This window comes from Lampris incognitus, chromosome 1 (genome assembly GCF_029633865.1).
Source record: "Lampris incognitus isolate fLamInc1 chromosome 1, fLamInc1.hap2, whole genome shotgun sequence".
Lineage (NCBI taxonomy): Eukaryota > Metazoa > Chordata > Actinopteri > Lampriformes > Lampridae > Lampris > Lampris incognitus.
The window spans coordinates 93695208-93722765 of record NC_079211.1 but is presented as its reverse complement, the minus strand read 5'-3'; the positions used below and the strand labels follow the sequence as shown (position 1 = coordinate 93722765).

General features: G+C 43.4%; 1 protein-coding gene across 1 annotated transcript in view; it reads right to left on the bottom strand.

Annotated features, from left to right (window-relative positions):
• ccser1 (coiled-coil serine-rich protein 1) overlaps positions 1-27558 on the bottom strand; it is a 276242-nt gene that overhangs the window by 172647 nt on the left and 76037 nt on the right. The window contains exon 6 of the mRNA XM_056290829.1: positions 18821-18926. Within this exon, the coding sequence (XP_056146804.1) occupies positions 18821-18926 (106 nt within the window). The remainder of the gene's footprint in view (positions 1-18820; positions 18927-27558) is intronic.

Genomic DNA, 27558 nt, shown 5'->3' with positions numbered 1-27558 from the left:
CACTCCAGTGTTCTAATGGTACAATGTGTTTGCTCATTGGCTCAGAAGGCTAATTGATGATTAGAAAACCCTTGTGCAATCATGTTCACACATCTGAAAACAGTTTAGCTCGTTACAGAAGCTACAAAACTGACCTTCCTTTGAGCAGATTGAGTTTCTGGAGCATCACATTTGTGGGGTCAATTAAACGCTCAAAATGGCCAGAAAAAGAGAACTTTCATCTGAAACTCGACAGTCTATTCTTGTTCTTAGAAATGAAGGCTATTCCATGCGAGAAATTGCTAAGAAATTGAAGATTTCCTACACCGGTGTGTACTACTCCCTTCAGAGGACAGCACAAACAGGCTCTAACCAGAGTAGAAAAAGAAGTGGGAGGCCGCGTTGCACAACTGAGCAAGAAGATAAGTACATTAGAGTCTCTAGTTTGAGAAACAGACGCCTCACAGGTCCCCAACTGGCATCTTCATTAAATAGTACCCGCAAAACACCAGTGTCAACATCTACAGTGAAGAGGCGGCTGCGGGATTCTGGGCTTCAGGGCAGAGTGGCAAAGAAAAAGCCATATCTGAGACTGACCAATAAAAGAAAAAGATTAAGATGGGCAAAAGAACACAGACATTGGACAGAGGAAGACTGGAAAAAAGTGTTGTGGACGGATGAATCCAAGTTTGAGGTGTTTGGATCACAAAGAAGAACGTTTGTGAGACGCAGAACAAATGAAAAGATGCTGGAAGAATGCCTGACGCCATCTGTTAAGCATGGTGGAGGTAATGTGATGGTCTGGGGTTGCTTTGGTGCTGGTAAGGTGGGAGATTTGTACAGGGTAAAAGGGATTCTGAATAAGGAAGGCTATCACTCCATTTTGCAACGCCATGCCATACCCAGTGGACAGCGCTTGATTGGAGCCAATTTCATCCTACAACAGGACAATGACCCTAAACACACCTCCAAATTGTGCAAGAACTATTTAGAGCAGAAGCAGGCAGCTGGTATTCTATCGGTAATGGAGTGGCCAGCGCAGTCACCAGATCTGAACCCCATTGAGCTGTTGTGGGAGCAGCTTGACCGTATGGTACGCAAGAAGTGCCCATCCAACCAATCCTACTTGTGGGAGCTGCTTCTGGAAGCGTGGGGTGCAATTTCTCCAGATTACCTCAACAAATTAACAGCTAGAATGCCAAAGGTCTGCAATGCTGTAATTGCTGCAAATGGAGGATTCTTTGACGAAAGCAAAGTTTGATGTAAAAAAAATCTTATTTCAAATACAAATCATTATTTCTAACCTTGTCAATGTCTTGACTCTATTTTCTATTCATTGCACAACATATGGTGGTGAATAAGTGTGACTTTTCATGGAAAACACAAAATTGTTTGGGTGATCCCAAACTTTTGAACGGTAGTGTATATCCATTGATGAATTTAAGGGCATTATAAAGAATGTGGTGATGGACACATTAGTTGTTTTTCTTGAGGCCACAGTGTTTGAATAGCTGTCTTTCTGTTTTATTGAGAATTGTGGCTGCTACCTTGGCCACATCTCTCTTGTAAGAGATTTTAAATCTCAATGGGACTTCCTGGTAAAATAAAGGTAAAATAAATAAATCAAAAGTTGAGGATTGTAGGTTATTAATGGATGGTAAATTGTCATAATTTACGAGAGTTGTAGTCTATGTATGTATTATCTGGCCGGCTAATGCAACAAGATGTTATGTTGTTTGTCATTAGTGCAGCTAATTCCAGTAACTCATATCACGTGAGTGAGCAAATGCCTGGCAATATCACTTGTCAAAGTGTCCAGACAGGATCCAAGTGTTGCAGATTAAAAAAAACGGGAACCAATCACAGTGGCACCAGCAGCCATAATCCTGTACGCACTGTGCATACATTTTTTATGATTTTGTTCATACCCTAAGCCACTCACGCCGTTTGACGCAAACACATTTGAAGGCCTATGATTGGTGTTAACGTCACTGGCTAATAGCGCACGATGCGCACAGATCCCTGTGCGCACAGTGCATACAGGATTACGGCTGCCAGCACCACTGACCAATCATCTTGCACAGTGGGCATTAACTTTGTTTGTCCTGTCATTTCCACTGGAACAAATGGACCCAAAGTGAGCAATTTCTCTACCAAGCAAAATGTTGCTTGCCCCATTTACTGTTACACAGAGCTGTTTAGGACAAATTAAAAGTACTGAAAGCAACTGAAAATCTGCTTGCTTGCATTGTCATGTTAGGATGAGGTGTAATAGATTCTAGTGGTAGCTAGTAAGCAATGTTACAGCATCACTATCTATTCGTCTCCACAGTATAACTGCATCCAAGAATTCAGCCAACTAAAATCCAACTGACCTTTCTCATGTAACCAAGGTACTTGAAAGCCCCAGTTTTTGGGTAAGGCAAGAATTCAGGGAGCATTTTGCTTACAAGGTAAGAATGAAACTAATATATCCATCACCTCAGTATATCATTCTTACCCCAAATTTCCATTAAACAGCACCAACTGCAGGGGAAAAAAAGCCTTTTCAGTGGACAAGACCTGTAAAAAATTATCTGTACATAATCTACCAACTCCAAAAAAACATACATTACCAAAAAGGCAAACGCTTCTCATGAATTTCCCTTTTTTACATTTTTGTTATGAACATGGCCTATTTTTTCTTCTCATTTCCTCCTGCCATGCTGTCCAATTTCCTTTTAGAGAACTGAATAAATCATTTCAGATGACTTTCTGCATCATCAATTCTGCTTCATCAATCAGTGCCATTATAAAATCAACAAAAGCAGCAATAGAATGTTTGAATCCTGTTAGTCATCGTGAAGGTCAAATGATTTAAAAGATCTGATTTGATCCTAGGGTAGTGCTTACCCTAAGAGGCCTGTGAAAAACACATGCCAAAAACAGCATATTAAGGATTCCTACTACATAGCAAATTTCAGAACTTGCAGATGCAGTCAGCTTAAGCTTATAGCATATTTGCTTGTATACTTAGCAAAGGCACTTTTTTGGGAGGACCACAAATCTGAACAATTTGTGGTCCTTCTTTATAAAACACCTATTTTTCATATGTAAACAAAAAAAACTAAAGAGTATGTAGTGTTTTGCATTTTGACAGTTGCTTATAGAATTTTGAGACAGTGTTTACTGCAGATGTCATGGATGAAAGCAACCTGACATTGTTTATATCTGAATAACATACGAGGCAGCCTTGAATGCTTTCTTTACCTGTACCAATCTGATTTCGAAGTTTTTTCAAATTTGATCAATTCACCAGTAATAACAAGCCAATACGGGACAAAACCATAGATTTTACATTTTAAATTGAAGATGACAAATGGGACCTTGAGTTTCTCTGCTTGTTGTACTGACAAGTAAGCTGTGTGATCGTGTATGAGTGAACTCGAGTAGCAAAGTATGGGGTTCAACCTGTTATCTATACAGTCTGTATGCAAGTGTGTGGTTGTGTGTTATAGAGGAAGAGAGGGCTACAATGGAGTTTATTTTTCCCCTCGCTCAATTTTCAGGCTAAACTGCGATGTGTGTATATATGGCTATACTTGTGGGGTCCAACCCTTGACCGCCACCTTTCTTGTGTTGTCTGGTAGGTTCAAAACCTGTCTGTCTGTGTGTGTGCGTGCGTGCGTGCGTGCGTGCGTGCGTGTGTACACATACATGGTGTGTGTGTGTGTACATACACACAGGGTGTTGTGATGCATCTAGTGCAGCAGTGTGTAGTTGGAGGGAAGGTGCATGTGTTCTTCCAACCCGCTTGTGTCCTTCCTGCCCTTAGCTTGCTGCCGCTGGCTAGCCTTTGTGGCGAACAGGGAAGCATCCTAGCGTGTAAGCCTCCCCTTGCCAGTACATAGCCTCTCCTTCACCAAGACTCTTGCCAGGCCTCCCCGTGGCCACACATGGTAACTGGGGTCTTGCAGCCCCAGGCTAACTTGGCAGGGGATCTCGGAGCAGCAGTGGGCCCCAGAGATATGGTGTGCAGGCCCACCCTGGTGGACACGCCCTGGCACCTATCAACCACTGCCCCGCTGCCTTGTGGGTGAGTCTGGAAGACATAAGGCTAAGGGAGCTTACCCCAACAGAAAAGCAAGCTGTGGCGGCACGCTTCGAGGCGGTTTCCGAAAAACTGGATTTCCGGCAGCTCCTTGCAGTTGTGTGGAGGTGCCGGTCATCTAGGGATCCCCCTTGCCATCGGAACCATCTCCTCTACAATCAAGTCATGTGGCGTTGGGAGAAGCGCACCCCCCATGCCACTTTAAAAACCTTCTCTGCGCAGGTATCTTCTGCTATCTGAGTCCTCAAAGGACCCACAAATAGAAGAAGATGGTCATCATCGGGCACGATGGACAACCAGCAAGCAAGCAAGTGTGTGTGTGTGTGTGTGTGTGCTTCATCATGGGTTGTAACCTTCTTGGGGTGGAGAAGCTTGCATGTTCATTACATTACAGTCATTTAGCCAATGCTTTTATCCAAAGCAACTTACAATAAGTGCATTTAACGTAGGAAATCAGGAGTACTACTAGTCATCAGAGGTCATAAGTGCATCTAAACAAGCATCTAAGAGCAAACCCAGTGCTAAAGTAAAAGTGCAAGAAAGAGATTTTTTTTTAAATGAGTGAATACAATAAGTGCTAAGAACAAGTAACAGGGTAGTAGTTCTTGAAGAGGTGAGTTTTCAACCTGCGCAGAAAGATGGGCAGCAACTCCGCTGTCCTGACATCAGTGGGGAGTTCATTCCACCACTGTGGGGCCAGGACAGAAAAGAGCCGTGACCGGGTCGATCAGCAGCAAGGGCTTCTGAGCGACGGGGCAATCAGGCGTCCTGAGGCAGCAGAGCGAAGTGGTCGGGTGGGGGTGTAGGGCTTGACCATGGCCTGGAGATAGGAAGGAGCTGTTCCTTTCACTGCCCTGTAGGCTAGCACCAGAGTCTTAAACTGGATGCGAGCAGCTCCTGGGAGCCAGTGTAGGGACATGAGAAGGGGAGTTGTGTGGGGGAACTTAGGGCGGTTGAACACCAGACGAGCTGCAGCTTTCTGAACAAGCTCCAGAGGTCTGATGGCCGATGCCGGGGCACCAGCAAGGAGGGAGTTGCCGTAGTCCAGCCGGGAGATGACCAGAGCCTGGATGAGCACCTGTGCCATCTCGTCGGAGAGGGATGGGTGAATCGATGCAAAGTTTTCAGCAAACGACAGTTGGTCGTCCAGGATCGAACCCAGATTCCTCACAGTCCGAGTTGGCGTCACCATGGTGTTGTCAATGGTGATGGCCAGGTCTTGGTGCAGGCAACCTTTCCCCGGGAGGAACATCAACTCTGTCTTGTCCAGATTGAGCTTCAGGTAGTGTGTCGCCATCCACTCCGAGATGTCAATCAAGTGCGCAGCAATGTCTGTCTCTACTTGTGTGTCAGAGGGAGGAAAGGACAAGATCAGCTGGGTGTCATCGGCATAACAATGGTAAGAGAAGTCATACGAGCGAATAACGGAACCCAGGGATGTCGTGTACAGGGAGAAAAGGAGAGGACCCAGAACCGAACCCTGTGGAACGCCTGTAGTCAGTCTGCGAGGCTCCGACACAGATCCCCTCCATGTCACCTGGTAGGAGTGACCCGTCAGGTAGGTTGCAAACATTGAGAGTGCAGAGCCTGTGACACCCAGCCCCTCGAGGGTAGAGAGGAGGATCTGGTGGTTAAGTGTGTCGAATGCAGCTGACAGGTCCAGGAGTATCAGAACAGAGGAGAGAGAGTTTGCTCTCACAGAGTGCAGCGATTCTGTCACTGCAAAGAGGGCTGTCTCTGTCGAGTGACCCACCCTGAGCCCAGACTGGTTGGGGTCCAGGGGGTTGTTCTGGTGGAGATACAAAGAAAGTTGGTTAAAGACAGCACGTTCGAAAGTTTTGGATAGAAAGGGTAGAAGGGAAACTGGTCTGTAGTTTTTGATGTCAGAGGTGATGGTGAAAGAAAGAAGTGATGGTTTCTTGAGAAGGGGGGTGACTCTAGCAGTCTTGAAGGCAGATGGAAAGCATCCTGCCTGGAGGGAGGTGTTGATGAGGTGGGTTAGATAGGGAAGGGGTTCAGGTGCTATAGACTGAAGAAAAGGGGGGGGGCTGGGTCAAGGAAGCATGTGGCGGGGCGACTGGATGTGATGAGGTTTAGAACCTCGTCGGGGGAGAGGGAAGCGAGGTGGGATAGGGTGGGACGTGGAGAGGTGAGGGAGGGTGCAGAGGGTGGGATAGTGCAAGCAGCACTAACCGGGTTGTGAGAAAAGGAGGATCTGATGTCGTTTACCTTCTTGTCAAAGAAGTTAGCGAAGTCATCAGGGAGAACGGAGGAAGTAGGAGGAGAAGGTGGGGGTTGAAGAAGTGTAGAGAAGGTTTCAAAGAGTTTCTTAGGATTAGAGGCAGAGGATAGGATTTTAGAGCAATAGAAGGCAGCCTTAGCAGCAGAAAGGGAGGAGGAGAAAGTGGAAAGAAGAGACAGGAAGTTGAGAAGTTCCTCTGGGAGTTTGCCTTTTCTCCATTTGTGCTCTGCCACTCTCAGTTCCGTCTGTCAGTACATACTGAGTCGGTCAGCCAAGGGGCAGGTGGAGTTGGGCGTGCAAGCCTGGAGGTGAGGGGACAGAGATTGTCCAGAGAAGAGGAGAGGGTAGAGAGAAGAAGATCAGTAGCAGTGTCAGGGGGTAGGAGAGAGAAAGATTCAGGTGTAGGGAGGATAGAGGTAACAGAGAAAGAAAGATCAGTGGCGGAGAGACAGCGGAATAATCTACAGGTGGAAACCATGTGGGTAGGGGAAGAGGCTCAGGGAGGTGAAGAAAGGGAGCGAGAGTAAGACATGAAATAGTGGTCAGAGAGCTGGAGGGGAGTAACAGAGAGATTGGAAATAGGACAGTGTCTAGTAAAGATAAGGTCCAGCTGGTTGTCAGCCTTGTGGGTAGGAGGAGAGGGTGAGAGGTGAAGGTCAAAGGAGGAGAGGAAAGAGAGAAGAGGATCTAGCTTGTTAGTGTGGATGTTGAAGTCACCGAGAAGGATAAGTGCAGAATCATTAACAGAGAAGTGCGAGACAAGTGTGTCAAGTTCCTGCAGAAACTCACCAAGGGGGCCTGGTGGGCAGTACACAACCACAATGGTGAGTTTGACTGGATAAGAGACAGTAACAGCATTAAATTCAAAAGAGGGCGGAGAAAATCATGGAATGGAAACAAGAGAGTATTTCCATTTCAGGGAGATTAGCAGATTTTCAGGGAGATTAGCAGGCCAGCCTGGGAGCGTGAGAAAAAGAGTACACATCAGACAGAGCTGCGGGTGTGGTAGTGTTTTCTGGCATGATCCGGGTCTCAGTTAGAGCAAGAAAGTTGAGGGAGAGCAAGGATGTGTAGCCTGCGATAAACTCAGCTTTCGGCACCACAGACTGGCAATTCCAGAGCCCTCCCGTCACCACTTGCTCAACGTGAGTGGAGAGAGTGGGATAGATGACATTGGTAGGGTCACAGCGCCTAGGAGTGACCCAATGTCTATGCCAGCCCCGGCAGGAGGAAAGGACAGGAATGCGAAGGAAACACATACTCTATACTAGGTACACAAAATACAGATGCCTGACCGGATCTATAAAGAGCAGTCCGTGCTTGACGAACACTTGGCTTGAAAAAGTCACGCTTGCCTTTGTTCACTCTGGCCTTTGTTCAACCTAGGCTTGTTTGCCTGACGCAAGTAGCAGCAGTGATTTAAAGAACACTGATTGCTAATTGTCTGCCATGAGTGCAGGCCACACCCTGGCCACTTAACACCCAATTGGCCAAAGAGGTACACTGAAAATAGGCTTATTGCCCAGAAACTTGACACTTATGTAAAACTCTATCAAACCTCACACAATACTATTAAAACTGCAAACAGCAAGTTACCAAGGAATATATTTATAAGCTAAAAGGATAACTAAGTCAAAACAGCTAGGCAACAAAAAAGATTTAAGGACACAGTAGGTGAAAATCAGCTACAGCTAGAATAAGTAAATAAGACAAGTAAGTAAATAGAATAAGACAGCTACAGCTAGAATAAGATCCCACTAGGAACCAGTAGCAGATGTATAGACAAAATGACTAATACTCAAGCAGCTAGAATAAGACTAGTAGCAACTTGTTAAGCAAGAAAGATGATAAAGATGATGTTCCTGGAATCATGAGAGATGCTGTCCGGAGCTATGCTCTTGGTAGGGTCACTCATGGCAGTAAGGTCAAGGGGGAGGTCCCTGACAAAGCACAATCCAAAAAAGACCTCGATGGTCGAACAGGCTAAGGATGATGTCTTTAGGGGAGAGTCACAATGACCGGGAAGGTGGATAAAGCAGAGAAGGACCTCCAGTCGTCCTGGACTCCATGCCACTGAATCCTGACTTGGATCTGTCAATGACCATGTGGTGGCTGTCCATGCACTAGCTTCCCCACGTTTAACAAAATCCCGCACAGGCATCAAAGGGAATCCAACCTAATATACCAGATTAAGTCCTACAGTGACTGGCAAATTGCAATGGGGGCAGGATTGTGAAGTCTGTGAGCCCCTAGTTACGAGAGGGCACATCAGGCAGTGGGTGTTTGTTTCAGTCGCTGGGCTCTTGGACCAAGGCAGAAACAGCCCTTCAGCAGCTGCATCCATGACTGAGCAGCCCTCTTCTGGATTCACTCTGCTCACCCCAACTGGGTGAAGGGGGTAGACAAGGTGCCCTAAAAATAGCTGGCCTCAAACCTCCCGACTGGATTACTGCATCCAGAAGGATCACCACATGTGATCAGAAATACAAGAAAATGAATGTTGGTGCCTGGAATTTGGGCACCCTGATGTACAATGTAACCAGGGAACCAGGGAGGAGGACTGCAATCGTTGGCAGAGAATTGAGGAGATGCTGAATTGATCTAGCTGCCCTTTCCAAAACCCACCGGGCAGACGATGGTCAACTGAAAGAGGAGAAGGGTGGATACATCTTCTTCTGGAAAGGAAGAGCAGCTGATGAGCCCAGGATCCACAGTGTTGGATTTGCAATCAGGAACCAGCTGATCAGCCATCTCTCTGTACTTCCTGTGGGGATCAGTGACTGTCTTATGACAATCTGCCTGGTGCTCGCCAACAACCTGATGGAAACAGTTTTTAGTACTTATGCCTCTACTTCAGACTCTGAACAGGAAGTTAGAGACCTTCTATGTCTCACTGGACAAGAAACTGTCACGAATCCCCAGGGAGGATAAAGTTATTCTCCTAGGGGACTTCAATGCCAGGGTCGGCCAAGATCATCACCTTTGGATGGACACTATAGGAAAGGAAGGCATTGGGAAGATCAACTCAAACAGAGTTCTCCTTCTCAGCAAGTGTGCTCAGTACGACCTCACCATCATTAACACTCATTTCTGCCGGAAAAAGAAAAAAGAAAAACTCAAGGCATCTTGGAGGCACCCCTGCTCCAAACAGTGGCATTTCGTTGACTATGTCATTGTTTGAGTCAGGGACCGCTGTGACATACACATCATGAGGGCCGTGGTTGATGCTGATGACTGCTGGACAGATCATTGCCTCATTTGCTCTACTTTGTCCATAAAAAAGAAGAGAAAGGAGGACTGCCACCCAGCAGTGTCTTCAGGCCTCTCTTTGGGAAGGCCTCCAACAGGAATATCCTGATGACATTGAAAAACACTTAAGCCTGTTAAAATCCACCATCCTCAATACCTGCAAAACCATTCTTGGGTACATGTCCAGAAAACATCAGGACTGGTTTGATGAGAATGACATAGAAATAGAGCAGCTCACCTCTAAGAAGAGGATAGCCTTTTGTGCCTGGCATGAGGACATCACCTTCAAATAGGATATCACACCCTCAGTTCAGGGATAGTTATTCCCTCTTCATATAGATGGCCTCTTTGACTCCCCATTCAAACCAGCATTCCTCCCTATCAAGGATGTGCACATCCTCATCCTTGAAAGAGTGGCCACTGGCCTGTAGATGGGTGTAGACTGAGGAGGCATGGCCTGATGCGTTAGCTCTCCTGTGTTGTGCCATCATATTGGCCAGTGTCTGTTTGGATTCCCCAATGTACAAGTCACGGCAATCCTCCCAACACTTAACAGCATATATACTATACTGCTCTGTTTGTGCCGGGGGACCCGATCCTTGGGGTGGACTAATTTCTGGTGCAGCATGTTCTGGGGTTTGAAAGCAACTGAGACATGGTGTTTGGAAATTACGCATCTCAACTGTTCTGACACTCCCCCCAAATACAGAATCACCACTGATTTACACTTAGGTAGCTGTTGTCCCTCTCCTCTCTTTGATCGGCTGGTGCACTGTTTGAGCATCTTTCTGGCTTTGACAAATGCCCAGTTAGGATAACCACACTTAACCAGGGCCTGTTTAATGAGGGATTTCTCCCCTTCCCCGGCCGCTGTGTCAGTGGGGACATTATCAGCTCAGTGGTACAGTGTCCTGATGACTCCTAGTTTGTGCTCTAGTAGATGATCCTCTGTGAATAGCACACCTTGCCATTGTAACTCTACTTTATCGTCACGGCAATTTACATATGAAGCTAATCGTTGCTTTTGGTCGTTATGCCACTGTATTGTTTATAAGGGTGGGAACACCTGCAGTCAGTTGAAGACAATGTCATCTGTCATTTTTTATTTTTCTTCAGATGTTTTTTTTATTTGGTAGATGACACTAAAAGTTGTATTCTCTTTTTTGTAGTTTTCATGTGCATACTGACTTGGTATCTGTCACGGAGAGAGAGGACAGAGATTGGGGTTCACAGAATGGGAGAGCAGCCCACTCTCCTGTTCTTGTGTCGTTTTAATTTCAGGCTGTTGGTTATCAGTCATGCTCAAATCAGTAAGGTAAAAAATTATAAAGTAAAATATATTTACAGAGCACAGTAAAGAATTGTAGAGAAGCCAGCTTGAGATTTGTAGGAAACCTGCTGTTACATGAAGCTAAATCAAATAGAGTGTTACTCACTCAGCTGAACCCCAATGGAGCGATAAAGAGCACAGTGGTATATAACTGTGGAATACATGTATACTTGCTCAGCAAGACAGACATAGACACCTACTGTACACACAGGTGCACATACATGCCAATAATGCCACAATGATCCATTAAATTTGTTTAATAAAATCATGATATAATATTGCTCAGTTCTTAGCAACTTTTCTATGACCACACCACATAATAATAATGTCCACACTGACATCTGCCCTTACTTCATATTGAAAACATAACTGTCACTCTTTATGCATGCTTAATAATCCAGGTAAGGAAATCACAGAAAGTTGAATCAGTTCATCTGGACACAGTGTTTATTGAGAGAAACGTTTTATCACTCATCTAAACGACCTCTTCAGTCTCATCTGAATGTCACAATCTAAATAAGACAGCACATGTAACTCAAGTGCACAATCTCATCCAAAGCACCTTGCAGAGCCGTGACGGGATACATTTTTTATAATAACTGACCTCAGTGGGAATCATGCACCTAACCTTGATAGTTAGTGACAGGCTCTAGCCATTAGGCTAAAAAGGATGATATCTCAATATAATGAGAGTGACATAAATAAGAAGCAATGGACAGCTAGCTATACTCCTTTTCTTTTAACAGAAAAATAGTGACGGCAGACGTGGCCTTGCATAACTAGAGGCATGAGGTGGAAAGCTAATGATTTAGGCCCTAAATCATTAGGCTCTGAAGGAATATACCGTCCCTAAATTTTAGGGGCAGTATATTCCTTCAGAGCCTATATATTTAGTCAGTCATTCATTCATTCCAACCTGTCCCAAAAGGGCTTAAAGGGAAAATTCACCAATTTTCAACCTTATCTCTGCGACAGGGTTAAAAACATCTGCAGTTGTTCCCATTTTTTCTGCATCTCTGGAGCAGCAGTGAAACAGTTGTTTTTTTTTTTGTTTTTTTTCCAGTGTCATATTGTGACGCCAGTTGGTGGCCAGAAAAACTACAGCCTAGCAGGGTTTTTAATACTCTAATATATGCTGAAGAGGCTGTAAAAAAAAACAAAAAAAAAAAAACCACACCTTGTTCTCTCGGCTAAGCGTTGTTTTTGATGGTGGAAAAGACATCCAACAACACTAGCGCAGAGGATTTTATGAACGACGATACAGAAGCTAGCGTGCAGCGATGCACTGTGGTACGTGTAGGCACTGTGGGAAAGACTCTGTGAGCAGGACAACGACAATGTCTCCATCATTATAGTACGCAGTGAGGACTTTATTGCTACAGTCGACTACATTACTCATCAGTACTGATTGCATATACACAAAACCATGGGTGAAATTTCCCTTTAAGAATCTGCAAAGCTCTTTCTACGGCTGCAATTCTATAATCGATGTATTAACTGCAACATGACAGAGTTTGGACTTGGCTGAGCCTCTCAGTGGAGGACCCTCGGTGGAGAAAATGCACTCAAGGTATATAAAAAGAAGGTAACCAAAAAGCAAAGCAATCTTGACACCTAGTCATTGTTGGGGAAAACTGGCAACATGTCTACAACTTCAATATATTTCACCCCCGCAAATATACGAAATCAATAGCTAGCAATGCCTTTGCATAGCATTAACCTTTAGAAATCACAAATGGGAGATGTTGAGCATAAGGGGAAAAAAACAAAAACAAACAAGTTCGACGGGTCCGTGGTGGTGTAGCGGTCTAAGCATCGGCGTTGTGTCGATGCAGTTGCCCACTGGGGACCAGGTCGTCAGATCCAAGTATGGCCGGAGTCGATGAAGCAGCAATATTGGCAACACTCCCTGCGGGAGGCGGCGGAGTCGGCTTGTGATTGTCACATGAATGCATCTGTGTGTGTGTGTGTGTGTGTGTGTGGGGAAAAAGCAGTGGTTCGACCTGGAGTCGCCTTGTCACGGAAGTGGCGAGGTGTCTCCTTCGAGACTGCCGGCCGCAGAGATCTATGCAGTTGGCGAACTCATGCAGTACGAGGGTGGGTGTTTAAACTAAAAATAGGGATCGTTTGGCCACTAAATTGGGAGAAACGGGGAAAAATCAGAAATAAACTGAAAATAAAAACAAAACAAACAAGTTCCCACAATTATCTCAATACTTGGATGTATCATCTACAGAAAAGGAGACAGTGCAAAATAGAGAGAGATGGACAAAGAAGAGAGTGGGAAAAAGTGAGAAAGATAGAGGGACACAAAAGGCAAGGGGCAAGAGAGAGAGAGAGAGAGAGAGAGAGAGAGAGAGAGAGAGAGAGAGAGAGAGAGAGAGAGAGAGAGAGAGAGAGAGAGAGAGAGAGAGAGAGAAACTTGTGTGTGTGAGAGAGATCTCCAGAGAGAGAAGCTTGGCCTGTCTCTCCCACTAAGTGTCCACTAAATATTGACTACCTAGGACAAGTGTTTGCATGCCCTCTCCTTGGACAGCATGTCTTCTGCATAGTAATCAACAGCCATGAAAGGAGGGAAGTTGAAAAAAGGACAGCGGAGGGGGAGGAGGACGAACACTGTGCGGACAGACTGGCATTACCATAGCAACAAGCAAACTACACTGCAACTGTCAACATTTCATTTCTATAGAACGAAATAAGGACAGGTCAGTGTCACTGAAGAAAACAAACATTAACATTCAAATACAACAAAAAATACACAAAATGACAAAAAAATAGTCGCTAATCTCATTTGTGATTTTTTTTCATTACAAATGCACTGACACCCACTTGTATTTTCAGACAGCGGGAATGGATAATATCAACTGTCTATCCAAAGGATATGAATATGAAAAGAAACATGCTGAACGCGGTCTTGCACAACGAAACTAGTAGTGTAAACTTTTCAGAATTATTGACAAAATCTGCTTTGGTCCATCTGCAGCCTCTCAAAGTGTTCCTCCTCTGCATTTGAATTACATTTGAAATTGCCAGCATTTAGTAAATATGAAATGCTGCAATATTATTATGTTGTCGTAAGGAGAAAAAAAACAGAGGTAAATCCTCTCCTCGTACTTTAGTAGGTTCTCATGAAAGTAAACATGCTTCAAATGTGAACAGTTTTAATGACTTTACAAACTGGTTCTTTAATTGGATTAAGAGCCAGGAGGTAATCTGAAATAATGTGGTTAACGGTCCCTTTTGGCACATGAAGACAGCCATTTCTTTTGTACTGGTTATATTGGACTTATATGCAGACAGCAACACTTGAAACACTGTTCTTGCGCTCTCTCTCTCTCTCTCTCTCTCTCTCTCTCTCTCTCTCTCTCTCTCTCTCTCTCTCTCTCTCTCTCTCTCTCTCTCTCTCTCTCTCTCTCTCTCTCTCTCTCTCTCTCTCTCTCTCTCTCTCTCTCTCTCTCTCTCCAACCCAGAGCTGTGTGGTTACAGGAGATGTGATCAAGAAACTGCGGTTGAATTTGCTGGGGAGTTGTAAACCAACTAGGACACACAGAAGGAATGTCTTGCCGATTTCATTGTCCTACCCTTCAAGCAAATACCCTCTTATGGTTAATGACTGTCACCATCCCATCTTTTCCCTCCCTTCTCCCACTGCCTTATCCAGCTCTCCTCCCGTCTAACTGCCTTCCACCTCTCTTTCCCCTCCAGGCTCAGCCATCCAAAGACCATGCCCACCATCACCCCGAAGACGCACTCTATGCACTCTGATATGGAAAAGGAGCAGAACAGAAAAATAATCTCCAGCAACAGGATTGTTTACTGCCACAGCATTATTGCTGGGTGTTAACATTTAAAATGGAATAGACACTGCCATTGAAATTTCTAAGGAGGAGTGTGCGTGTGTGTGTATGTATATGTGTGTGTATGTGTATGTGCGAGTACAGCAGATGTTCCATGCAGTTAGAAGCCTGTCAGACAGCCAGCAGTATCCTGCAGCTGATACTCTCTCAAGATAGACAGGCTGACTGACTGGTAACTGTATGTGAATAGAGGGAAACTTGCTTTGCCTCCAGCAAATCGGTGTCCCCTCAAGGGAATGTGTAACCTGGGGGGGGGGGGCAAAAGAGAGAGAGACAGAGGGAGAGAGAGAGGCCTTCGGCAAACACGTTTTGCTCCCTTTACAGCTCCAATCTGCTCTCCTTCATGGTGTCAGTGTACTTGCTGCCAAATTGAAATCATCAAAAAATTTAAACAGTCGAAAGCACTGTTGCGCAACATTGGATTTAAACACTTGCTGTGATTTTGTTTGTTTTGTGTGTGTGTGTGTGTGTGTGTGTGTGTTTTTTTTTTTTTTTCTACAGTTATATGTTAGGGCAGAGATGCAAACAAATACAATATGCTGGAAAAGCTGGAAATAAAAATATGGAAACTTCACAGGCAGCAGTCATGACATGGTGAAACCATTGCCAACTATCACAAAATTGGGAATTAGTTGGGCAAGAAAGCCCACATGTGATGGAAGCCGAAGCCAATGCAGTCAAATATATCTCTCGTCTGCACAAACCAACCAAACGCATTTTCATAACAAGTGTACAGATGCCTTTTTCACCGCTGACATACATTTCTGTCAGTGAATGTAAAAGATTGCAAAGTATCTTTAAAAGTATTTTCTATTAGTTACTAATGTCAACAATGGTATTGTAACAACAGCCAGTTGTTGTAATACCAGGTTTTTTCTTTACCTTACGATCCATTAAATAACAAATTGTCATCTGGGTTTTCTTTTTTCTAGGCTGGAAAAAATGATTTGGGCATTCCACCATTCACCCACCTTCGTAGCCATTAGACAGAAATGAAAGTTTTCTGCCCTTGACATGCCCACTTTAACAAATACCCCTAACTAACATTAAATACATTATACACTGATTAGTTTGGGCCCTATGGGAAACATATCTGAATATATCTACAATGACAGTCACCTAAGAGACTTACCTAGAGAGAGTGAGACAGAGCGCTAGAGCAAGACAGAGACAGACAGACAGACAGACAGACAGACAGACAGACAGAGTATGTGTGTGTGTGTGTGCATGTGTGTGTGTGTGTGTGCGTGTGTGTGCGTGTATGTGTGAGAGAGACCAAGGCAGTCTGGTTCCATACACCTAGATGGAAACCAAAGAACAACAAAAAATATCAACGTCACCCTCAAGCTGAGAAAAACTAAAAAGAAATATTGACTTTTTTCTTGTGTTCCTTGGTCACCAACCTTGACAAAACGCAGCAGTTTAAAAAAACAAAAACAAGAGCCCCCATCTCTTTACTTTTCCAAAACAATCCTACAGTGCGGTGGCACATGGTCTCTCTTTGAATTGAAATGGGTAGACTGTTCTCCCTATGACTTGGCATTTCTAGCCAGAGTCCCAGCACCTACTCCAGGGAAACTTGTTCAAACACAGGAAAATTAGCTGACAGGACTACCATTTTCATCCGTCTTGACTGATGAGACCAAAATAAAGAAAATTAATATTAATACAAATACAACAAATATGTGTATGTGTGTTTGTGTATGTCAGTCACTGCAGGGCTTTCAAAAGCAAGTGGAGGAGTGGGACTCCATAGATAAAACTACCATTAGACGGTGAGGGGGTAAAAAAGAGTCGGATTGAATGTAATTAATGTTTATGATTGTATGATTCCATAAATCTTGTATGATTCACCGACTACGTCTAGACAGCGGAAATGTCTTCCTCTTAAGAGAGACATTCATAGTGTTCTAACCATGATAAAAACGGCTTTTAGTCCTCTTGGTAAGAAAGAGGAAGAGCTAAGGCTGAGGTCTCTATGGTGTAGTATAAATCCTTCAACGCCTACTTCAAAATCACTCACAGTCTGACCTGCAGTGTCTCTGCAAACAGAGGAGATCATAGCCAGTCTGTTGAAAGGGGAAAAGATGGATGGATATATTTATTCTTCAGGTGAGACAGGTAATATTATAAACTCTGCCAGGCAGCAGGGAGAAGACCACCGAAAGGCAAAATAATAATCATCTGCCGGCGTGTCCGTTACATCAGCAGACGATATCAGTAGTGATATGAGGCCTTATTACCCACTGGTTCAATAAAACCAAATAAGCCCTATCTTGTATAGCAGCTGAGTATTGTGTGTGTGTGTGTGTGTGTGTGTGTGTGTGTGTGTGTGTGTGTGTGTGTGTTCTGACTGTGTGCATGCCTGCTTCTCTGTGCGTGTATACAGATGTGTGCCCATGTGCATTTGTGTGCCTTATCCTGAGAATCGGGGAGAAACCATTGGCGAAAATCAAATCAGATCAGATATGGAATCAACCTTGGCGGTGGTACTCTCATACAAAACCCAAAACTCTAGAGTGTTATTTTGATGCAGTCGGCTACTGGGGAAAAAATGAGAGCAAAACAAAACAATTTCTTGCATATTTATTTGGGGAACTTGTGCATTTGTTTATTTACCCATCTTATTCACCCTCTGCTTTTCCCCGCTACAGTGTCTTGTCTCTTCTCCATGGAAGGGGGAGTCTAAAACATGTTACGCATTTACAGGGAATGACTGAGAACAGCGACCCTTGGAACATATAATACATGAAAAGCCTGTGTCCCCCTGCATCCCCCATCTAAATAGATGTCTCCTGAAGCGGCAAACAATGGTAGTGCATGAACAGAAAAGAAGTGAACAAGAGAAAAAAAGCTAGATTGTGGCTCGGATAGAGAATTATAGAATAATGGGAGTCTGTGTGTTTATTTTACCCCCCCCCCCCTTTTTCCTCTAATTGTATCTGGCCAATTACCCCACTCCTCTGAGCCATCCTGTTCACTGCTCCACCCCCTCTGCCGATCCAGGGAGGGCTGCAGACTACCACATGCCTCCTCCGATACATGTGGAGTCGCCAGCTGCTTCTTTTCACCCGACAGTGTGGAGTTTCGCCAGGGGGACGTAGCACGTGGGAGGATCATGCTATTCTCCCCAGTTCCCCCTCTGCCCTGAACAGGTGCCCTGACTGACCAGAGGAGGTGCAAGTTTAGCGACCAGGACACATACCCACATCCGGCTTCCCACCCGCAGACATGGCCAATTCTGTCTATAGGGACACCTGACCAAGCCGGAGATAACACAGGGATTTGAACCAGCGATCCCCATGTTGTAGGCAACGGAACAAATCACCATGCCAACTGGATGCCTGGAGTCTGTGTGTTTGGTGTGTTACGTGATAATACATAAGAAATTAAGATAGATAGCCAAGGCTATCTATTTTAGTGGGCTTGGATCTGGCTCTAGTCCGGCTAAGTGGTCGGGAACCTATGTTTTGCCCTCTGCCCTGTGTTGCTCTGAAGAATTTATTCAAAAATGCCTCGAAAGATGCAGCTAATAGCATTGGCATCAAAAGAAAAGAAACAGAGTAATGTACAGAATTACCAATGGTGTACATTCTAAATGATTCAAGAAGAAGAAATCTACAGAATGCACATTTAGTTTAATAGAATGGGCTGCAAGAGCAGCACTTTCATGAAAACTCGATTGGATCTTGTACATGCAGTTTTGTGCAGGTACAGGCCCAACTAACCTACATTAAAAAAACAATTTAGAAACGCAGGCTAACATTAACTATCTTTAATATGTGAGGTTTTCATTCCTTGTGGCTCTAATGGGGTTTTTTTTTTCCGAATCCGAAGGCTCCTATTCTCAAAAAGCAGACTGACAACCTGCCCTGGTCTAGCTAATGTGAGGATGTTGCTCATTTCTCTCCGTCCTCTTCTGTGAAGGGTGGCAGGCTCTCATTTCAATTTCCTTAATATTGAAGTGATCAGTGAACTTTTTTTCTGTTCAACATTTATGCTCGACAACATTTAAAATCAGTCTGGGTTTAAAAAAGTGAGCATATCCTTCAAGAGAAATTGTTTATGTTTACCTGTGGTTGGAATCTTTCCCTGGAATTCGATCTCCTGATGGGTCCATGGGTGAGGGGAGCAGGTTTAGACAAGAGGCCAAGGATTGGCTGGAGTCCTCTCTGGACACTATAAACACACACATGCAAGCATGCACGCACGCACACAGGGTGGGGTGGGTTACATTATAAATGTATTCCATTACAATTACAAATTACCTGTTAAAATGTATTCAGTAACTTACTTTAATCGCAATATTAAAGTAATGTCATCTGATTACTTTCAGTTACTTTTGGATTACCTCAATGCCAAATATGAAAAAAGACAAAAGATATCAATAACATGACTTTTACTTCAGTACATTTTGTAAGACAACAAAACAATAATGTCAATAGTCTCAAACGGCCCATGTCAAACCTTTTTGTAATACACGTGTGAATAAGTTAATCATTGTAAATCACATTTCGGTGGCCTTACACATACAAAATAGGTAGTGATTGTACAGAAAATAGCTTGTGTTCTACTATAACAGGTGTCTGAAAATCAGATCTGACTAGAAATGCAAAGCACTTTGAGTGGCTGTTGCAGCCAGAAAAGCGCTATATAAAATGCAAGTTGATTGATTGATTGATTGATTGATTGATTGATTGATTGACAACGGGGACACCGCATTTTTAAGCATCAAAACATGCAGCAAACAGACAATGTTGTTTCAGTTTAATACATGGATGAAAGGCACCCACATCCACCCTCTCTTATAGGCCTGCTACATGAACTGAGAGTATCCACAGTGGTTTTTTTAAACAAATCAGGTGTCCACCTGCTGCACTGTAAAAAAGAACATCATAAAAGTAATTCAGGTGATAGGCCTGTATGGATTCCACATTAAAGTACAGGCTATGTCTATATGTGTCCCACAATGTCCAACACAAACACACTATTTGTCCCACATTTGGTTTGTTGGCATCTGGTCACCCTACATGCAAGCCAGAGTAAAAGAAGGTGCCCCAGAGACACATTTGAGCAGCACGTCAGTAGGGTCACCACCTTTAGCTCGGAAAAATAAGAGACTCTTCACCCTATCTCATCTCAGCTCCCACCACTGCCTACCCAGGTCCCATGACCCCACCTCAATGGAAGAGGTTGCGGTTTTTTTTTAATAAATAATAATTTCCCTGATTCTATGGATGCACACACACAGTGTGGTGTTAGTCAGAATGTGCCAGGCTTGAAAGGTTCATGTAAAGGGAAATATACAGTAGGCTAGACACATGCCTGCCAGCATCAGTAGACCCGGCGGAGTAATATGTCTCTAGAAAACAGACATGTAGCTACTTAAAGTTTCAGTTAACTGCTTCATTAGCAAACAAAAGCAACACGCAAAATACATTCAATGAACATAACAATGTACTATTGCAAAAAGCGCTTTTTTAATTTAACAAAATTATATTATTTGATTTAATAATAAATATATAATTTTAGGACTGAAGCCATGTGCCCCTGGTACCCGGGGTAACTGCTCTGGTAAACAGGTGACGGAGGAGGGAGAAATACAGAGACACTGCCTGTGTTCAGTAAGGAACACATCATTTCCTTCTAAAATACAGGGTGATTACGTATCACACCCGCCAAGTGTGAAGTTGATCGGATGAACGGTTGCCGAGAAAAATCAAAGGACAGACGGACAGACAGATTATTATTCCGAGGAATTTTTAAATGTATACAGTTAATATGTCAAAGACTAACGATCACACATCCTACTAAGCGTCCCTTTCGGGTCGTGACCACAATTTGCAATGCATAGCCAACAGCTGCAGTTGTGCTGCGCTGTGGGAAAAACATTTATTTTATATTATTTCTAAAATGTAATCCTGAAAAATAATCCCCGTTTTTAAAAATTGTATCAGTAAACTGACTGTCCTTTTTTTCTGTAACTGTATTGGAATACAGTTACATTTACATACAGTTATGGCGGCACGGTGGCTCAGTGGTTAGCGCTGTTGCCTCACAGTAAGAAGGTCCTGGGTTTGAACCCCAGGCCGTCCCAGGTCCTTTCTGTGTGGAGTTTGCATGTTCTCCCTGTGTCTGTGTGGGCTTCCTCCGGGTGCTCCGGTTTCCTCCCACCATCAAAAACACACGCATGTTAGGTTTACTACTCCTGCCTGTGCCCCTGAGCAAGGTAATGGAAAGAAGAACTGGAGTTGGTCCCCGGGTGCTGCAGCTGCCCACTGCTCCTATACAATAGGATGGGTTAAATGCAAAGAACTAATTCATTGCAAGAATACAATGTCAAATAAAGTGGCTTTCTTTTTTCTTTTCTTTTTTTGTATCCTGAATACATAACACCCGTTACTGTATTCCGTTATTCCCCAAGCCTTTTTAAAAGGAATGCATGGTCAACTGTATCAAATGCCTTTGAAAGATCAATAAAAAGGGCTGCACAGTGGGGTTTTTTCTATCCAAAGGTAAAATAATGTCATTTAAAGCAAGAGTGATGGCAGTAACAGTGCTGTGCTCTTCTCTAAAACCCGACTGGCGTATGCTTAGAATGTGCTGAGAGAAATGATTTAAGCTGATTATTTACTAGAGATTCTAGTGTTTTTGCTAGTCATGATCGTTTAGAGATAGGCCTATAATTGTTAAAGCCGGTCGTTCCACCGTCTTAATGTAAAGGAATTACATAAGCAGCGATCCAGACCTTCAGAACTGTAACAGTTAAACCTGAGAGGTTAAAAATATGTTATGTAGCTGACTACAATTGGAGCGCCAATCTTTAAAAAGTATTGGTCAAGTTTATCCTCACCAACTGATTTCTTTGTGTCTACAGACAGTAATGCATCAGCCATGTCACCAGGAGTGAACAGCTGTAGTGTAAAACAAGACCTTGGGGAAGTCCGGGTAGTGTAGCGGTCTATTCCGTTGCCTACCAACACGTGGATCGCCAGTTCGAATCCCCGTGTTACCTCCGGCTTGGTCGGGCGTCCCTACAGACACAAATGACCATGTCTGTGGGTGAGAAGCCGGATGTGGGTATGTGTCCTGGTTGTTGCACTAGCGCCTCCCTCTGGTCAGTCGGGCCATCTGTTCAGAGGGGAGAGGGAACTGGGGAGAATAGCGTGGGCCTCCCACGCGCTCCGTCCCCCTGGCGAGAACTCCTCACTGTCAGGTGAAAAGAAGCAGTTGGCCACTCCACATGTGTCGGAGGAGGCATGTGGTAGTCTGCAGCCCTCCCCGGACCGGCAGAGGGGGTGGAGCAGTGACTGGGACGGCTCTGAAGAGTGGGGTAATTGATCAAGTACAATTGGGGAGAAAAAGGGGGGGGGGAATCCCCCCCTAAAAAAAAAGAGGCCTTGGCATTACCTGGGTGTCAGGCTCAATAGCAGACAGAGGGGGTCCTGTATAAGTTTCATCAAATAAGCTACCAGCAGATGCAAAATATTTATTAAAAGCTACACAAATATCTCTGTGGTCTGAAATTGAACACCCATCAGCTGTGGCGAGAGTAGGAAATGAAGGGGAAGAATTATAGCAAAGAGAATTTACGGCTTTCCAGAATTTTGCTGGATTTGGGTACACTTTGGGAATTACATAAAAATAATAATTAGATTTGGTCTTTCTTATTGCAGATGTGCATTTGTGTCTCATCATCATCATCGGTTTCATAACCTATGGAGGTCGTAGGAGCACAGCTAATGCCTCAACAAGTCTCTTCCACCGTTCCCTATCCATCGCAGCTCTCCCCGCCTCCACTGCGCTCATCTGTAGCCATTCTCCGATGTTGTTTACCCAGGTTTTTCTCGGTCTCCCTCTCTTTTTCTGTGTCATTTGTGTGTGTCTAAAATCAAGCCAGTGACTGGGGTCCCCAGTACACCTGCCGAGAGCCCAGGCTTTGCTTTTCTCTTTAAGTAAAAAAGGATATTTCTGCTGAGAATTAGGGACTTGACCTATGCTGCATTCTATACTTTTTAAAGGTGCATGTTTATAAACTACTGAGTTACACACAATACACAATACTGAGCTAAAAGAATTGCAAAAATGGTCAGCAGCTAATTCAACATCTGGGATTTTATCCGTGTCATAAATATCATTTTTCAAAAGATCATTCAAGAAGGCCTGCTCGTCAAAATGTTTGATATTCCATCTAATCACCATACACAATGTAGTGTTTTCATCATGGTATTTCTACCACAAGCTACTGGACAATGATCACTAAAACCAAGCTCACAAACTCCAGACTCTGTCATTTTTTCTTTTATATTTGTTAAAATTAAGTCAATCAGAGATGACTTAGAGAGGTCTTTTAAGTTTGGCCTGGTAGGGTCAGTAATTAGCCGTGAAAGATTAATATTGCCCCAGACCTCTTTTAAATAATCAGGAGAACTCTACCAGTTTAAGTTAAAATCCCCTAGATTAATCAAGTCTCAATTTTTATATGGAGCTAAAAGATCAGCTATTTTGTCAATAACGGAGGAGGAAGCAGAAGGAGGTCTGTACACTCTGACCACAATGACAGAATTATTTTTCACAATACACACGTTTACAGCCAAAAAAAAGAAAGAAAAAAAATCTATTGTGACTGCATTAAGATCAGCATAGGAGGAAAAAAGCTCTTGTATAAATGGCCACACCGCCTCCTCTTGAATTTTCATCAATTCTGAAAAGGTTGTAATATCCAGAGTCACCCACAGTGCATCTTAACCAAGTTTCAGATTATATCACAATGTCAGGATGTGTTTGTGTTACCAAGATTCTCAGCTGATCCAATTTGTCATACTGAGTAATGCTCTTTATATTCAAATGAATAAAACCTAAACCCTTTCCAGTCTTAAAGCCTGAAGGGCTAAGGGCAGGGAGAAAGGTAGACTCTGACACTGTTGGTGTGTCCAGTTGTATCTGAGTCTAAACCAGATTATTCATGTTTCTGTGTACATGCGCGTTCCGTTTAACAGATCTGCCAGTAATAATGACAGGGATGCTAGCGATAATAGGAATAGCTGGGATACTAGGGCATTGTCAGAGGTAGCACAACTAGAATTAAAAGATGCAACAGGTAGATTTAGACTACATCCTACTGTGCGTCAGGATGAGGATGACCACATACAACATATGCAAAGATAGTTGTGTGAATAAGCCTATAAAAATTCAACAGAGATGGGTCTGGGTAATGACTATCCCACTGGCTGTCTGCAACCGTTATCTACCTATTCTTTTAGTTGAACTTGTAGTTTGAGCAGTAGCCCAGTGTCACGAAAAAGTTGATGATAAAGCCACATTCATCATATCTTTATGTCGTTGTTAAGATCTCTCTCTCTCTCTGCCTCTATCTCTGACTCAACAGAGTATGAGTCACAACTGGAATTGGAACAAAGAGCCCTGGAGCTGTGAATTGTTGGCCATAAATTGCCATGAAACTGCCTGCTTTTTAATAAAGGCTCTAACTTCCCACCTGAGGGAGGCAAAAATGAGGAGTGCCAATGGGAGCGCATGGCTGTGTAAGGGTGTGGGATGAGTATGTTTCAAATTGTGTCTGCCTCTGTGTGTGTGTGTGTGTGTGTGTGTGTGTGTGTGTGTGTATATATATATATATATATATATATATATACATATGTGTGTGTGTGTGTGTGTGCGTATGTGCGTGTGTGTGTGTGTGTGTGTGTGTGTGTGTGTGTGTGTGTGTGTGTGTGTGTGTGTGTGTGTGTGTGCAGTCACATGCATGCCTCTAACTCTGGCTCTTAATCTGAAAGTGTGAGATATTTTACTGTCCTGTCTCCAGCACAAAGTCTTAGTCACTTGATTTTATGAGAACAATTCATCAAACCTTTAATTTCATGCTACAGTCTGCAAACCATTAGGGTCTAAATAAAGAAATAACTGAGCATGCAAACTAGTGTGTGGGTGAAAGACGGGTGGTTGTATTAATGATGCTGTCCTCTGGCTTAGTGTCTGCACACTGTACCCTGGAAGACTCAGAGAACAGCACTTGTTTGTGTTTGCTTGTGCAAATATGTGTGCACTTGGAGATTTGAAATGATTTTAAGTACAACTACCCCAATTCACTGTGCATTTTACTCCATTTGAGTGGAACTTTAATAACGTCTTGATCTCCGGCTCAGTCCATCTGGGTATTAAATGTAGCCTGCAACTACATTTGTGTAACTTCATTTTTATACTGCAAGTGACTCAGAGAACTGTTAGATAAGAGTCAAAGTTACACACACACACACACACACACACACACACACACACACACACACACACACACACACACACACACACACACACACACATCCAATAAGTGTCAAACTTCAGCTAAATATACCCTACTGGTCTACTTCAAGCCAAACATGTACTCCCCGCATCTGAGAAGCTAAAATGTTCAGAAATGTAAGGTTTGCGTGTTCAAATCCATGTTTAGCCTGTGAGGAGGCAGCTAGAGCCTAAACGCTGTCACATTGATATGACCGTTGGAAGAAATGCAGGGCATGTGAAAATAAAAACAAATGCTGAATTATAGAAATGACACTATAATGTGAATGTTTTCATTGTATTTCACTTCATTTATCTGTCTCCCCCCAAGCAAAGCAGTTGATGTATGTACATTTGCGTGAGTACTTTGTGTGTTTCAAGTATAATGTGTAATTATTGTGCAGCCAACCTCAATCACTCACTAGTTCCAACAATTTCACATTTTTCAATAACCTTGACTAACACAAGAGCAAATTAACCCTGAAACATTTGCAAGTACTTAAAATTTTGTTGTATTATTAAAATAACTCTGCCTAAAATGACTAAATCAAGATGGCCGCCTTTCAAAAATGGTATTAACCAACATCTCGAACCTTTTTCTCAGATTGTGTCTGGATTTGATTTATCTGATAACATTAGCAAATAAAATTAAAATGTACAATCTCAATTATCCTATGTGGTTTCTCACTTCCTGACCACCCTTTTGAGGTGGTTTGGATGATCGGATCTTAACGGTACCTTGTGAGGGCAATTACATCTAGATTTGAGGTATTTAGCTAGATCCAAACACAATTCATCATTAATGACGTACGTTAATACAAAGTGTAAAAGGCTTCATAGTTTGTTAAATTTTGGGTGACCATTGGGCATTGGGTATCACTGCACAGAATGGTCTAATGATATCAAACAGCAATAGACTGTAGTCTGTTGATCAATCAAACATCCGTAGCTGAGGTCTTTCAGAGGTGTGGAGTAAAGTGTATGGAACCCCATCTAACCGTGTAGCACAACACAAGTAAAAATCCTTACTTGACAGTTATTTTTAAATATAAGCAATGTCCGCAGAATGACTAAACTGCCGAGAGAGAGCGAGCGAGCGACGGGGGGGGGGGGGTGAGAAGGAAACAAAGTAACAGTGAAGCCATTTACAACTGCTATTAACATGCAATCTATATCCCTGTCAAGTTAGGAAAAAATTAGGGACGTCATCAAATATCGATATATTTCGAATAGGGATCACCACGTTGTTATATCAAAGACGTCTTGAGACTCAGATAAACTAAAGTTACAATAAAACTGATTTGATGCCGTTCTTCCTATTAATTTGCTTGTATGCAATACATTTAGCGAACCCACGGAGGCGACATTACACTCTGCCGCCACCCAGCACACCTCTCCTAAATCAGTGGGTTCTCTACAATTGGCAAACTACAGGTGCAACTCAAAAAATTAGAATATTGTGAAAAAGTTCATTATTTTCCGTAATTTAATTCAAAAAGTGAAACTTTCATATATTCTAGATTCATTACACATAAAGTGAAATATGTCAAGCCTTTTTTTGTTTTAATCTTGATGATTATGGCTTACAGCTCATGAAAATCAAATATCCAGTATCTCAAAATATTAGAATATTACAGAAGACCAATCAAAAAAAAAAAGACTTTATAATACAGAAATGTCGACCTTCTGAAAAGTATGTTCATTTATGCACTCAATACTTGATCGGGGCTCCTTTTGCATGGATTACTGCATCAATGCGGCGTGGCATGGAGGCAATCAGCCTGTGGCACTGCTGAGGTGTTATGGAAGCCCAGGATGCTTTGATAGCGGCCTTCAGCTCATCTGCATTGTTTGGTCTGGTGTCTCTCATCTTCCTCTTGACATACCCCATAAGCCACAGGAGGTCATTGCTGAAAGGGCTGGCTGTTCGCAGAGTGCTGTATCAAAGCATATCCATGGAAAGTTGACTGGAAGGGAAAAGTGTGGTAGGAAAAGGTACACAAGCAACAGGGATGACCGCAGCCTTGAGAGCATTCTCAAGCAAGGCCAATTCAAGAACTTGGGGGAGCTTCACAAGGAGTGGACTGAGGCTGGAGTCAGTGCATCAAAAGCCACCATGCACAGACGTGTCCAGGAACTGGGCTACAAGTGTCACATTCCTTGTGTCAAGCCACTCCTGAACCAGAGACAATGTCAGAAGCGTTTTACCTGGGCTAAGGAGAAAAAGAACTGGGCCGTTGGTCAGTGGTCCAAAGTCCTCTTTTCAGATGAAAGTAAATGTTGCATTTCATTTGGAAATCAAGGTCCCAGAGTCTGGAGGAAGAGTGGAGAGGCACAGAATCCAAGTTGCTTGAAGACCAGTGTGAAGTTTCCACAGTCAGTGATGATTTGGGGTGCCATACCATCTGCTGGTGTTGGTCCACTGTGTTTCATCAAACCCAGAGTCAACGCAGCCAGGAGATTTTAGAGCACTTCATGCTTCCATCTGCTGACAAGCTTTACGGAGATGCTGATT